Raw genomic sequence first — 15340 nt, forward strand, 5'->3', positions numbered from 1 at the left:
AAACTTTCCTGGTAACCTCCTCCTGCGCAATGGCCTGGCCTTTGGAGAGGGCGCGCGCGCATGACGGCGCCTTCAGGTTACAGTAAAAGGAAACCCCCCCCACACACACACACACATATTCTGTGCATTTAAAAAGAGAATTTCTGCAACTGTTGGGCTTCCTGCTTATTGAGCCAACCAAGGCTCGGGATGGTTCTTCGTCGCGACCCTATTTAAAACCAGTGTCAAAAACTCTAATCGAGGTCGGCCGCTCCGCAAGATCCTCTCTTGTTTACGGTGGGGTTTGTCTGTCCTTCTGATCGCGTCGAAATCAAGGGCCATCGAGCTTTTTCTCATTCCTCATCAGCCCACGAGTTTGGTCCTTCGCACTGGGGAGAGGAGGACTCAGGAGACTTTGGCTCGGGAAACCGGCTCCCTGCTTGCGCAGACCTCTTCGTTTGGTTACACCGGATGGCGGGCTGAAGAAGACGGGACGCGATGGGCGGGGTGAGTGGGGAGAGATCCTGCCCGCCTCTATGTCTCTGCGTGACCTCGGTCAACACCAATCGGGTGAGGATCGATTTGCTCAACCCTCCAATCCCTCGCTCCTTCATCGACCCTTAGCAGCTCAATAGCATGATACTCTAACTGGTAGCATTCAATTTGTTCCAGTTACTACTCCCGGCTTAATAAAGCGATTGATTAGCGCTCAAAGTGCCGTTTTAATTAGCTGCTTGTTAATTAACATTGGAGAAAGGGTTCCCCCTCCTCTTTTCTCTCTCCCTTTTGTGTGTGTGTGTGTGTGTGTGTGTGTGTGTGTGTGTAAGAGAGAGAGAAGGTGGTACCTCTACAGATGGTTTTGATTCCCATCTTCTCTCTTCCTCCCCACCCTCACAAACCAATAACCTATCCTATAAAAGAAGGCATTTAACAGGGATGTACTGAGAGCCAGAAACATATTGTGGAGTATCCGGGATGCAAGGAGAATTCACCCACACTCTTCACATCGTTCCCGTCGGACGGGAGTTCGAGACCCAATGAGAACTTCTGCCCAAAGTGGACATCCATAATGGCAGAGCGAGGAGCCACGTCGCCCCTGGTTAACCTTCCCCAGCACAGTCTAAGTCATTTGCTTGCCAGATGCAGAAAGAGGCGACCATGTCGATTTCACTCTGCCGTAGTCGGGGTGCGCTGCAACTTCGTGCGCGCTGGAGGCGCAATGAAATTGACAGATCTGCCTTCATGGAAGGGAACCTTCATTTGGGCGCGTTCGCTGTTCGCCTGGAAGCAGTCGCGCGCTTAGGTCTATCACCCACGCAGGAGACCCCTTTATTTCCAAGAGAGAAGTTGGAACAAACAAACTAAGAAAAAATAAAACCCAGCCTCGGCTTCTTCTGGGTGGAGACACAAAAAAAAAAAAAAAAAAAAAAAAAAAAAATGAGGCAGGGAAGCTGGTAGGAGGCAGCTCCTTGGGGCCCCGGAGGTGGAGCTTGGCTCTTGAAAAGAAAGAAGAAGAAGAAGAAGAAAAAGAAAGGGAGGGGGAGCTAAACACAAATCAAACACTGTTAATATCAGGCGCCCAGGGGAATCCTATGCGCAGTCGGCAGTAGGATACCTACCGTAATTCGCCTAAAGTCGGCGAGGAACCGAGCAGGGAGCGTTAAAAGCGACGGGAAGAGAGCAATGGGGAGGAGAGAAAAGAGAGCAGGGGAGTTTCCTTTTATTGCTAAATCTGCCACAGAGGAACAAAGAGAAACCGTTAGAGAAGTTTGTACACCATATCCTGGCGATTAGCACCCCAAATTCATGCCCTGCATTGGAAATCCAGAATCTGGATCTAGAATCTAGTTATTTCCCCGCGAAGCAATAGAGAAGAGATTTCAGTTTAAGCTGGCTTGCTATTTCAAAGCAGACCTCCCAAAAAAAACCCCGCTTATTATTATTTATTTATTATTTTTCATTATTAACAATCATAGAGAGAGAGGAGGGTAACTAGGAAACTTCAGAGAGTTGAACAACTCTGAAACGAAAGGGCTTTTGTTTCTTTTGTTTCTTCTCTATGCAGTTAGTTGCCCATGGAGTAGGGAACCTATGACTGTAGAAACAGTAAATGAAAGAGGAACTCCAAAGGCCATCTAGTCGTTCTCTGCTTCCCACCCAATCTCCTTCCGCTTCCCACCTAGCCTACCCATTCCAGGACACCGTGTGTCACAAAGAGCACACAGCTCCTCAAAAGAGTGAACCCAGCTAACCCATCTCGACAAAAGACGGCCGGCCACCCACCCGCCACTCCCTGTCTATTTCGGAAACAAATTCCTCCCTGGTGTAAAAATACGGCCATCATAATGGTCAAAAAGACTTCAGACTCCAGGTCCTGCCGCTGGATGGACGTCCAATGGAGTTTATATATTTAAACTGCAACCTCCTCACCTTGACTAGAGGAAGCAGCAAGTTCCACAGAACTGGGTGCTCCGTCTTTGAAACCAAAACTAATTAGGACCGGGATAGTTGCAAAGCGGATAAGAATTGCACTGGGATCCGTCACAGCTTCCAGAAGCCACCTGGAAGTTCTCCGCCGCAAGCTCCACTGAAACGAATGGGGGCAGAACAAGCGGGCGGCACTAGAGCATACTTTTGCCTTGCTCCGGAGAATTTTGGACCGCCTTTTGGGGTTATTTACTAGGCGTTGTTCCCGGTCCATTTTCCCTGCTTCCTTGTGAAAGTTTCCTATTTAAAGCCGCAGGGATTGTGAAACTCTGATTAAAACAATATCAAGTCGCTGCCTCCTTGCAATCCCATCGCCAGCTATTAGCAAAAGAGCATCAAAAGTACCTCTCTTTTCTATAGCTCTTCTCCTTAAATGTAATAGAATCAGACCAAGAGATTTGTGGAGACAATAGAAGCCTCTATTGTCGCCGCCTAGTGGGCAAATAGGCCAGTGCAGTTTTATAGGAGCAATTTTGACAGCGGCTGCTGAAACTTTGTTTTAAAACCGGGGTAACCCAACCCTAAAACAGTCACTCAACCCTAGGTTCTGGGAATTTCATAGCCGACGTCAAAATATCTCCCTCTTCCGCGTTTTAAGCGATTTCTCTTGCTAACAAGAAATGCAAACGAGCTATGTGGAAATCACAGAGTGGGGTTTTTGTTTTGTTTTTTGGGTGGCGGTGGGGTGGGAGAGATTTAAATTTAAGAGAGAGTAGGCAAAGGGATGAGGGGCTTGGACTTGTGATCACCTGACCCTTTCTAGTAATTCCATGGCACTAAGCCAATCCGAAACCCACGGTGGAAACAGTGGTCTTTCTCAAAAATGGGTTTCAACCTACCACACCTCAAGGTTTAAACAACACGCGCACGCTCATATCGTCTGAGAATAATAATCCATTCAAAATCTCCTTTAAAAAACACACATTTGAAAGGAAGGAACTATAGCGGTCTCGCCTTCTTCACATTTTATAAATTGCTTTAACTTAATGTAAACCTCGATTTTGGGAGGAGAGCGGAGAAAGACGAATGGACTTCTAGCCGCACATATTGGTGGAGTTGGAAGCTCGAGTTTACCCTGTAGTTGTGAAACTTTTTCTGCGCGTACCAGGGTGCTGTCCATTTTGTCCAGAATTTCCCCTAAAGAGAAAGAAAGAAGGGGAGAAAAAAGAGAGACAGGGAGAACTGTACTAATATAGAGATACAGAAATATAACCCAACAGAAAGCCCAGCTTTGAACCAAATGAACAAGAACAACACACCCGTATCTGCAAATTGATTCGCATTAAATAGGCTTTTTTCTGCTTCCACCCCTCACTTCCTTGATTTCTGCCCTTCCCTCAAGCCCTTAACTGTACGAAAATTGTGTGCATGTGTGTGAAACTTATGTGACAGACACACATTCAGACACTATTAACTGAAGCTTTTGAGAAAAAGTCGGTTTGGATGGCAATTCTGAAAGTCCCAACCCCTCCTCACAGAATAAACATTCCCAAATAATCCTCACTCACCCAGGGCCCCCTCCCAGGTCATTCTGCAGTTTAAGTTCAGAACTGGGGGGCGGGAATAGCAAGCCGAATTAAACAACAACAACAACAACCCTCCCAAACTCCTGACTTTAAAATGTAGCCCATCAAGGAAAAACAACGACGTGGGTTTTGTTCACGGCAGCGCGTAAATTAGGCAGAAGCAGGCGAATCCCATTTGTAGGTTACGCGAATGTTAGAGAACCTCGATCGGACCCTCATTTTCTCTCTCCTTCTATTTTTCCGGCTTCTCTTCCTTGTTCTCACTTCATCAGTCTGAGCGCCTCGTCGTGCTCTTCGGAGGTCCTGCTCCGCCTGGGAACCGTTTCTGATTCCGCCCAAATCAAATATCATTAATAAAGATTAAGCGGATAATTATGACGCCCTCCAGACGTGGCCTGAAAGTGGGCCGCTCTGGCGCGTGGGCCACGCACCTGTCTCTTGGCAAGAGCGCTCTCCTGCCTGTTACATTATCTCGTCTTGCGGGAGAAATTTCTTCCATCTTTGCCAAAGGAAAGGAAGGTCGTTGGTCCAATATATAACCGCGCAGCTACCCTCTCCATTCCTTCTCAAATAAACCCAGATCATCGGAACTGAATTGTTTTCAGAGAGGAGTTTGGGGGAAGAGAAAGGCTGCCTGATATTTTAGAGAGTGTCCCTTTACAGAGAAAAAACAAAACAAAACCATTTGGCCATCAACTTTGACGCCCGAGCAAACCAATTCTTGGAAAGCGTGCGCCACTGATTTGAACTTGAGTTCTCAAGAATGCAGCGGTCCTAAATCTATTTTTTTATATATTTGGGGTTCGAGTGGAAATAAAGGAGACTTCCGAGGAAGCACGCTCCTCGGTGGGTGTTTTGGGAAGATTGCAACGTATGCAAACATACAAACAAACGGGTATGTAAGGTGCACAACGCCAAGGCAATGAGTGTCATTTTAGGGGCATTCGTTCCTGCGGTTGAAATGACACTAGATTTGCAATGTTACTGCAGAATTAAAACTCTCTCTCCCTCTTCCCTCCACCTTTTTAAGGCCGATCTCCTTACTTTTACGCACGCACTTCTCCGGGGTATCTTTTTTAAAGAAAACCAAAGGTCACAGAACGGAGCACAGTGGCGACTTTCCAAGCTGCTTTCTGCCTCCCCCAGCTAGCAACCCACCAATAACTACAAGCGATTCCCAGCTAGACCTGCGATGGGAGATCGTCGGTGGGGGAGGGCAGGGAAAGGCGAGAGCAGTGTATGTGAGCGGGTGGTGGGGGTGGTGGGAGAGAGAGATTAAGCAATGGGGGCGCCCAAAGAAGACGGAAGCATCTCCCCTCTCTCGGATCTAGCTGTTCAATGTAGTCCCAAGCCGCTTGGCGCTGGGTTCTTCGCCGACACCTGCCCAGACGCAGGGGACGAGACCTAACTCAGGTATTTGGTTTCCTTCTCCGATTCTCTTGCTTTCCTCATCCTCTTATGGTGAGTTTCTCTATAGTTTTTTCTTCTTCTTTTGGACAAGGGGGTGTTTTAAACCGGCCCGCGTCCCTTTGCAAGCTAATCGGCCCCTTCCCTCTCCAATATTTTAGCCAGGAGCTAAATCTGCTTCTCCCTTTCTGAAAAGCGAACCATCGCTGCAACAGGGGCGCACGCAGGGAAAAGTCTACGGTGAACCGCTGCGTCTCCCCACCTCCTCACTCCACTGTAAATTACATTCCCCCCCCCTCTCTCTTTTAAAAAGGAGGTGTGTGTCAACCCATCCACATCCCTCCCTCCTTTTCTATGTTTCTACTTTAATGTCCTTTCGCTTTCACTACAAATAATGGCTGAGAGAAGCCCCCTCCCCCCCAGGTTTGGATTTTGTCGTGTGTGTGTGTGTGTCGCAGGGGGGGAGAGGGAGGGGGAGACTCCTGGCCCGTTTACCTTCGATTCCCCGAGTCCTTCAGGAGGGCGCAATGCGGAGTGAACTGTATCTCGCCGAACTTTGAATCATTCATTAGCACCTTATAATTACTCTGCTAATTAGGCTGACACGGCACTTAATCGGGAGTAATACGTCGCCTTGTCACTGGCAGTTCGCATTACTCTGACATTCAACAAGAGACAGGTCGGAGTCGTGGCGTCCTGGAGAAAGTGACGCAAGTTGAGGATCTCCAAAGAATCGGCGGAAAATGTCACACACACACACACACACACACACACACACACACACACGTATATGCACGCACTCTCCCCCTCTCTCTCTTCCGGAGTCTCATGCGGATAAGTAGGCACTATTCCGGTTTTAAGCCATGGGAGCTTAGTACATGGGAGCTTAGTACAAGGGGAGAAACCGAAGGAAGGAAGGAAGGAAGGAAGGAAGGAAGGAAGGAAGGAAGGAAGAAGGAAGGAAGGAAAAGAAAAAAAGGGGGGGGGAGCACTAGAGACCCCTGGAATCTGGCAGAGTGGAGTTGGCGGGCGGCACCCGAGCCCTACACTTTGCATCTGGCCCTGGGCCTCGCTGCGCCGGTGAGCTGCCTCTTCAAAGGACCAGGCATGCAGGCGGCGAATGGGCATCTCTTTGCCCGATTCCCATCTTTTCACCAGGCGCGGCTGCTCCCTTCCCTTCGCTCTCCTCTTGGAGAAACCGAAGCGAGCCGTTCCCCCACTTGGCTCCCGACCGAGATCTCATCTGGTCCATTTCTCATCCCTCTTTCCCTGTTCCGCCTCCTCATTCCTAGCTTCCACCATCCAGGAATGTTGCATTATTATTATTATTATTATTATTATTATTATTAAAAAAGCAAAACAAAAGAGACACCATACTCACCTGTCTCCCAGACAAAGAAAATATGGGAATAGGGGAGAGCAGTAAGGAATCCCTAGAAAGCTGAACTGACCCCCCCTCTCCGCCTCCTCTTTGGAATGGATGGATCCCCTGTGCGGATGCTTGTTTCGCTTTTGTAATGCATCGCCTTGATTTAAATATCTAGGGCACGTGAGATCTCACACCTCCCAACAGCTGGCAAACATTATATATATATATATATATTTTAGAGAACTGTAACTGTTCTGTCTCACCCCTTAAATATCTTTCTCTCTCACTCTGTCCTTTAAAACAAATCCTGCATTTCTTAATGATTTTTATTGGCGTCTAGTGTGGATAATAGCTAACCATTTACATCCAGATATAAAATTGGGGAGGGAAGGAGGGAGGGTGGAAGCCTGCAGATTCTAAAAAAGAACAGTCCCAGTTCTGAAACTGACAAGGTCCCTTGTCCTCCCCCATCTCCCCCCGCCCACGCCCCTTCTCCAGCTTCCCTTCACTCTTATTGGCTGCCAACTGCTGAGCGTCAGGTTCGACCATCGTGGCTGCCAATGGGGGGGCTCCTATTCTACGGCGGACCAAAACCGAAAAGAAACAACCTCCCCCCCCACTCACACACAAAGGGGGGGGGAGGAAACCCACCCCAAACAAACCTAAACCCTCTTGGATGGTTTAGAATAAAGTGCGCGCAGGCGGATGGCAATGGCTGTGACGTCACGGGCGGAGTGGCAGGAGAGAAGGCGGCTGGCGCGAGGAAGAGGCAGGCAGTGGCCGAGGCTCGGCGTCGCCTCCTCCTCCTCCTCCTCCTCCTCCTCCTTTTGCACCACGCCTCAACTTTCCAAGAAAGTTCAATAACTCCTGGGCGCAGGCGAGAGAGAGAGCGCGCGAGCTGGAGAGCCGAGAGGCTGGCGCTGGGAGACCGAGGTGCCGCACCAGGCAGCCCCGCCGGCTCGCCCGCCCCGCTGCGCCTCTGCCTTCGCCATCAGCATCATCGCGCCTCTTCTTCTTCTTCTTCTTCTTCTTCTTCCTCCTCCTCCTCTTCTTCCTCAAGCCACCTTCTTCCTCCGGCTGCATCGCGCGTCCCCCTTCCACAGCGCCCAGGCGATGCCGTCCATTCCACCCGGGCGAGCGCGGCTGCTCTCTCTTAGCGCTGCCTGAACAAGACGCCAAACACGTGTGCCAGGCTGGGGGTGGTGGGGGGCGTGTGTGTGTGTGTGGTGGGGGGCGAGTGTGGGGGGCCAGCTCTTCCAGAGGGTGCCGATCTCGCGCCTTCCCTCCGATTTCTCCCCCAATTTCCCTCTATTCCTTCACGCTCCCCTTGCTCCATCGTTATCCCCCCCCCCTCTCCAGAGTCTCTCTCCGTCTTTTGTGTGTTGTTCATGTCCGCATCTCGTCGCCCCCCCTCCGTGCTCTGCCTCCCCAAGCCCTCTCCTTCCCCCCGTGTGAATTTCGGCCTTAGACAGCCGTGCTTGGCGAGCTCCCGAGTCGTCCAGGATTGATCGGCGTCGATTGTTTTGTTTTGAAATCCGTGGGTCGGTCGATCTTCCAGATTCCACTCGGTGCAAAAAAAAAAACCACAAAAAGCAAAAAAACCTGTTCGTGCGAGAGAGAGAGAGAAAAGGAGCCGCGTTGGGGGAGGTCTGGGGGAATGATCGAAGGCGCTTCTTGGAACGGCGACCATGGAAGGGTCTAGCGGCTCCAGTTTTGGAATAGACACGATTTTGTCTAATCCCAGGTCCGGCAGCCCGGGCATGATGAACGGGGACTTCCGAGCGGCCCACGGCGAGGCCCGCGCGGCGGATTTTCGCAGCCAAGCCACCCCTTCGCCCTGCTCGGAAATAGACACTGTGGGGACGGCTCCCTCGTCGCCCATCTCGGTCACAGCGGAGCATCCGGAGCAGCAGCCGCAGTCGCAGCATTTGGCGCAAGACGGGCTCCCTGCGCAGCATCTTCACCTCCATCACCCGCAGCAGCAGCAGCAGCAACAACAAAGTTTGCAGCCATCTCCCCAGCAGCAGCAACAGCAGCAGCAGCAACTGGGTTCGGGCAGCTGTGCCCCCAGGACTTCCACTTCTTCGTTTCTCATCAAAGACATTTTGGGAGACAGCAAACCGCTGGCGGCTTGTGCACCTTACAGCACCAGCGTCTCGTCCCCTCATCACACCCCCAAACAAGAGAGCAACGCGGCCAGCGAAAGCTTCCGGCCAAAGCTGGAGCAGGACGACAGCAAAACCAAACTGGACAAACGCGACGACTCCCAGAACGAGCTCAAATGTCACGGTGAGTAAAAGGCAGCGTGCGCCTTTTCCGTCCTTCTTCCTTCGCCTTCCTTTTTTTTTTTTTTTTTTTTTTTTACGCGCGAGGAGGCTTCGAACGTTCCCGGCGTTCCATTGTTTATGTTTCGAACGTTCGGTACGTTCTCGCGGCGCTCCCCCGAGTTTCGAATGTTTCTGTTGCACGAAATTCCTCTCGGAACTTTGGACGTCGACTTGGAACGTTGAGATGATTTGGCCATAAGCGAAGAACTGAGACGTTTTAGGGGAAAAAAGCACCGGGAAAATAAAGCCAAGCCCGGTCAGGGCATTAAAAAGCACTTTCAGTTTATTTATTTATTTTTTGCAAAGAAATAGAGTTCTCAAACTTTTCTTTTTGCATTTTAAAGAATTAAATATTTAAAGAATATTTATATAACTGGGAATATTTATTCTCTGTCCGTGAGGTTGTGCATCTTTTCCTTTACCTCCCATTAAAAAGTTGGTAGTGGTGCAAGAAATTTGTGTTCTGAAAGTGTGCTCTTCAACAACACTAATATAATAAATAGCTGGGTGTGATTAGATATTTTAAAATGCATATATGTATTATTATTATTATTATTATTATTATTATTATTATTATTACTCCTGTTTACACTATTTTTAAAACACAGCTCGCAGAAGTTTAGGAACTATTAATTAATAAGACTCATTTCCGAGAGCGTTCAAAGAAAGTGATCTTTTAACAAAAGTTTTTAAAAGATGGTTGATCTGATTGGATCCCCCTTTTCATTTTTATTTTATAACCCTCGTGAAGCAGCCTCGCCAGCTGATTTTATACTGTATTGCTGGTTCCGTGGGTTATCTTAAGGAGTGTGCAAGAAATGTGCATTTTCTTAAATCCAAATATATAAGGGCGCGTGTGTGCAAGCCTGTAACATTCTGCCAATCGCTGGGGAAAATAATAATAATAAAAAGCTGCTGCCAAGGGAATCCCACTTATCAGGGCAGGAGCCTTTGAAACGCGGAGGTAAGAGCAGACACATTTTGCTAATTTTACAGCCTTCAGATATTTTGCAGTGGCTAATAGATGGGCGCTCCAGTATGCTATTCATTTTGCCATTTTAGCATTAGCATAAGAGTGTCCAAAAACAGATGTACAGCCTCGTCTAGCGATTTTTTTTTGTTGGTTAGTTGGTGCACCAACCTCCCCAGTGGGTCAATTAGAGAGATTATTGTTCTTCCTGCAGGGAAGATCAAGGAGCGCCGAGAAAGAGAGAGAGAGAAGGGGGGAGGGAGAGAAACACCCCAGTACGAACACAGATGGATTGACATATCGATTTCCTAACATTTCAGCACCAGAAAACCCAACCCAGAACAGAACTCCTAGTTGCCAAAGAGAACCCGGCAACCCTTGCGCCGTCGTCACCTGGGCTGGCGAAGTCCAACTTTGCTTCTTTCCCCCGTGACGTAGCAGTCCACGGCTTGGTTTTATAATAACCGTTTTCCCCAAGTGCACTTCGAAAGCGGGGGAAAGAAATAGGGATTTGCCGGACGGAGAGGGAAATCAAGCCCCTCCAGAAAGACGGCTGTTATTTGTGCGCGACAGGAGGAATCACCACTCCTGGGAAATCCTTTTTTTGAGTCACAGCCTCCTCCCTGAGATTCAGTTCTTAATCCATGGGACCCTACTGCGGCCAACTAAATTGTGGACTGCGGCGAAAAAATACAACCGCTCCCCAGAAAAAAATAAATAAACCATAATTAGTTCTACTGAACAAATCGGTTGAATCCAACCAAGACCAAAACAAGGAAGGTCTTCCAGACCAGGCTGGGGAGATATTGTGTTTGGGTTTGCGCTGCCCCAGTGCACTGTCCCTGCGCTTTCCTCCGGCACTAAAACCCGACCTCTGCGTCTTGTTCTTTCGTAGGGACAAAGGAAGAAGGCGACCGTGAGATCTCCAGCAGCCGAGACAGCCCTCCGGTGCGAGCCAAGAAGCCCCGCAAGGCGCGGACGGCCTTCTCGGATCATCAGCTCAACCAGCTGGAGAGGAGCTTCGAGAGGCAAAAGTATCTCAGCGTCCAAGACCGCATGGATTTGGCGGCGGCCCTCAACCTGACCGACACGCAGGTCAAAACCTGGTATCAAAACCGAAGGTAGGGCAGGCAGAAGCACGTGGAGGGGGCGAAGGCCTTTCCCCTGGTTCTCCTTGGCATTCCCTCCCCAGTTTTCCCAATACACCGACTCCCTTATGTTACCGACTGTAATTTAGGAAGGGGGAACTCAACAGGAAAGCAACCCGCAGCCTGGGGAGTTGCTGTCCTGCTTCCATTTCCCTTGGTTTTACTCCCAGGAAAATCTGCAGATTTGGCTGCAACCCTAAAAACGACTTTCCTGCGCGTAAATCTGCTTTTTGGGAAGCCAAATAAAGTCTACGGTTTCCAAACCGCTTCACTCCACCGCCCCAATCCAAGGTTCTTTACCAAGAGAGCGCAGATAAGGAACGCGTGCTCTGTGTTTGGGTTTCTCCTACCAGGACGCCAAATCGAGCTGGGGACGGTTGCCTTCTCTCCCTGTGGGCCCCGCAAACCCCCGCCAGTTTGCCCCTCTCCTTTCCTACACGTGTACCGTGGTAGTGAGTAAAAGACAGGAATCAACCCCCTCTCCCCCACAGCAAAACAAAGGATGGAAAGTGGTGGAGAGTTAACGTGTCAATCAGTGGCGTGGCTTCTTGAGAAAGCTAATTAACATGGCAGGAATCTCGACGTGGAGGGATCCTGCCTCGACGGGTGACCTTAGAGTTCTAGTCTAGGGTCTGGCCCATTTCCCTAAGGCCCCAGCCTCCTCTTGGTCGCTCTCCCAGTTTCTCTCTCTCCCCCCCATCTTCCTTCGCCCCATGTTTCTTTCCCCCTTTAAAAATTCGGTTCTTGGCGCGCCTCTCCAACCCACTTGGAAAGCGCTGCCCTTTTTCCAAGCGTTTCCTCGCTCTTGGCGCCTGTGGATAAGAAACTGGGGTGGGGGGCTGGATGAAGAAACCAAGTCTTAAATGAGTATGTCTCCCCACCCCTCCCCTCAAGAAATCAACAACAACAAAGGCGCTGCAAGAGCAGAAAGCGGGGATTTCTAGCTTCTCGTCGATGACGGCTGCGTTGGAAAAGCGCGTCCAGTTGTCGTCTTTGCCATAATTTTCTGTCTCATTACATACGGTCGCAGCCACCCTAATTCTGTCGGAAAACATTAGTGTCATTTATCGCCAATCTAAACAGCAGCGCCATGTTTATTAATTTGGCTGCAATTGCTGGGTCGTGATTTTGTGTGTGAGAGAGAGAGAGAGAGAGGAGGAGAGCGAAAGAGCGAATGTGTGCAGGATGCACCAGCTCCGGCAGCTTACTGGGGCTGAGAGAGATGCATGGAGACTCAGAATGGGAACCTGTGTGTGTGTGTGTGTGTGTGTGTGTGTGTGTGTGTGTGTAGCACACACACACACACACACACACACACACACGGAAACTGCACTAAGGTTCTGGAATAATTGACTCGCTATATACTCTGATTATTTATCAGCGTTCCTTTAAGTCGGCTGGCAGGAGTTGGATGTGTGTATGTTGAAAATATTCGAACAAATGACTTAATTTGCTTTCGGTTGGGTGATGCTTGCTATGAATTACAGACACACACACACACACACACACACACACACACACACCAGACTAGGATTTTGGAAGAACAGAATCCTCAGTTCTTCGTTCTAAATTATCCTCTCAGAATTTAGTCTAAACCCCATTGAGTCTAAAATCAACTTCAGTGGCAGGAGGACCCAATGACCCAGGCTGACACTTCCCATCCCAATAAGTCTTCTAAAACGGTCAAAATGAAGACGCAAAGCGTTTTTGTCGTCTTTTTGGTATTGGGTGAGATTATTTGCAGAATCAAATTATCTTGATCTGAATTGTCGGTAAAAGTTGGAGCTTCTGTGTCGGTTCTCTTTTTATATATATATAAGGGAGGAGGCGCTTACCCCCTGCCCCTCCCGAAGTAATTGCCTCAGGAATGGAAATGTTAGGGGTATTTTAGCTGTCCCTTTTAAATGGGTGTTTTAGTAAGTCGGACTGAGCTGTGCCTTCCCGGTTTTAAAGCGCAGAAAATTAAGAGAGGGGAGGCTGGCGGGAGAAAGAGAGTGACTGTTTAGTTTGAGGAGCTGATAATGAACAGAAAAAGAGGTTTCAAGTTTTGTTGTATGCTTGGAAATGTGCCTTTTAGCAGACTTTCAGGTGGGTAGTTTTCAAGTCACCTGCCTTCAGCTTCAGAGACAGGACGAGTTAGAATCAGAGGAAGGAAGAAATGGAGGATGGATGGCTCTATCTGTGCGTAACTCACTGCTTCGTACGTTCTATTATTTTGAAGCGGTTATTCCTCATTAACCATTGCCCTTTACGCCTATGCAATCCGGACGGTGGATGCAATAATTTTAGAGTCGCTATCACCTTTAAGGAAGAAAGGATCATCGCAATCATTCAAAGGAGGGAAATAAATCAGAGATCTACCCAAGTGGCGCCCTTGATTCTGCTCCTACAAGAAGGGCTCCCCTCTTATTTTGCTTTTTAAAAAGGAGTTGTCCTTCCGATCTGATCCTCCTGTCCCCACCGACTCCCCCCCCCCCCCCCGCAATTTGTGGCCCCGGCCTATCGTCGTCTCTTTCTCCCCTTCTCCCGCAGGACCAAGTGGAAGCGGCAGACGGCCGTGGGCTTGGAGCTCCTGGCCGAAGCGGGGAATTACTCGGCTCTGCAGCGGATGTTCCCGTCGCCCTACTTCTACCACCCGAGCCTGCTAGGCAGCATGGACAGCACCACGGCGGCCGCGGCGGCCGCAGCTATGTACAGTAGCATGTACCGGACTCCTCCGGCGCCTCACCCCCAGCTGCAGAGGCCTCTGGTCCCCCGGGTGCTGATCCACGGCCTTGGACCCGGAGGGCAGCCGGCCCTCAACCCTTTGTCCAACCCTCTCCCGGGGACCCCCCACCCGCGGTGAAAGCGCTCCCCCTGGGGGGGAGGGGAGGGGAGCTTCGCCCTCCCCAGCTCCCCGCCCCCGCGCATTCCGCTAACAGACTCCCCCGCTTCACTCCCCCTCACTTAAGACAACTGCTAATCAGCCAAGGATGGAGCCCAGCCGAGTGAGGAGGAGGAGGAGGAAGGGGGGGGGGCGGTGGATGCGAGAGGTTCTCCAAGCAGCGAGAGAGGCGACCGGCTCCGACCGAGAGCGGGGACTCTGGAACCCGTAAGTGAATCTTCACATCCAGCCAGCCCCGCGTCAGTCCGTCCCTTGGCCGGAGGAGGAGGGGGGGAAGAGAACTGCGGGGGGAGGGGGTTTGCTTGCGATCGTCTCTAGGAGAGAGTTGGGGAGGGGGTGCAAGAAAGAGACTGAGATCCAGTCAGTCGCAGCAAAGACTTTTGAGTGACACACAGAGAGAAAGAGAGAGAGAGAGGACGCCCCTCCCCCCCAACACTGATCCCAGAAGATGAGGAGACGGCGGCGGTCTTGGGGAGACGGAGAAGTTTGCACTGAATTTCTCATGACCTTTTTTTCTTACCGAAAAGTGGCATGCTCCGTATGCTATATATATATCTATATATCTACATCTATATCCATATATAGATATATACGAGATATGTAAAATGTACATTTTGAACAGGCTGGTGTGCGAAGTGATATATCATATTTATTATATGTTGTTCCAAAAAAGAAAAGAAAAAAAGAAAGAAAAGAAAAAGAAAAAAAGAAAAGTCACATATACATTAGTGGTGGTGGTGGTGGGGGAACGACAACGAAGCAAAGCAAAACAAAAAAATCTTCCCCCTCTACTCTCTCCTTTTCCATGCTTTTTTTTTTTTGATTCAGTAAAAAAGAAAAAATAAATGCTTAGATGACGACGACAAAAATTATATAGATTTTTGATGACTGAAAAATGACAAAACGAAGGGGAAAAAAAGGAAATAAACTTTTATCTTTTTTTAAACAAATGCGTAGGTCCAAACTAGCTAATTTTCTTAAGCCAAATGCGCTTGGCCGCGGGGGGGGGGGGCGGGGACTCTGGGAAGAAATGCGCAGAGCGTGCCTGCGTCTGTGTGCGATGCTCAAATTCACCCCACCAAAACGTGTGCTGCTGGCGTTCCGTTTTTGAAAAGTTGATAGGAGTTTGTGACTTTTCGAAGCAACAGATTGGAAGGGAGAATCAAGTGTTTTCTTTGGGCGAGGGGAGAGGGGAAGGGGGGCTTGCTACTTCAAGCTTGTGCGGTGAAAGATCCATTGACAA

The 15340-nt window shown here is 49.5% G+C and overlaps 1 protein-coding gene across 1 annotated transcript; it reads left to right on the forward strand.

Annotated features, from left to right (window-relative positions):
- The first annotated feature begins 7376 nt into the window (after nucleotides 1-7376).
- On the forward strand, nucleotides 7377-15047 carry BARHL2 (BarH like homeobox 2). Its single transcript, XM_028732831.2, has 3 exons — nucleotides 7377-9057; nucleotides 10961-11186; nucleotides 13746-15047. The coding sequence occupies exons 1-3, from the start codon at nucleotides 8457-8459 to the stop codon at nucleotides 14056-14058; spliced, it is 1140 nt and encodes a 379-aa protein (XP_028588664.2). The 5' UTR covers nucleotides 7377-8456; the 3' UTR covers nucleotides 14059-15047.
- Nucleotides 15048-15340: the final 293 nt, after the last annotated feature.

Source organism: Podarcis muralis, chromosome 5 (assembly GCF_964188315.1).
Source record: "Podarcis muralis chromosome 5, rPodMur119.hap1.1, whole genome shotgun sequence".
NCBI classification, from domain to species: Eukaryota; Metazoa; Chordata; class Lepidosauria; order Squamata; family Lacertidae; genus Podarcis; species Podarcis muralis.

Excerpts from the sequence above, each read along its gene's own strand:
- BARHL2 (XM_028732831.2), top strand. The coding sequence starts at position 8,457 with ATGGAAGGGTCTAGCGGCTCCAGTTTTGGAATAGACACGATTTTGTCT. Across the intron at positions 9,058-10,960 it reads GAACGAGCTCAAATGTCACG|GGACAAAGGAAGAAGGCGAC; the intron begins GTGAGTAAAAGG and ends GTTCTTTCGTAG. Across the intron at positions 11,187-13,745 it reads ACCTGGTATCAAAACCGAAG|GACCAAGTGGAAGCGGCAGA; the intron begins GTAGGGCAGGCA and ends CTTCTCCCGCAG.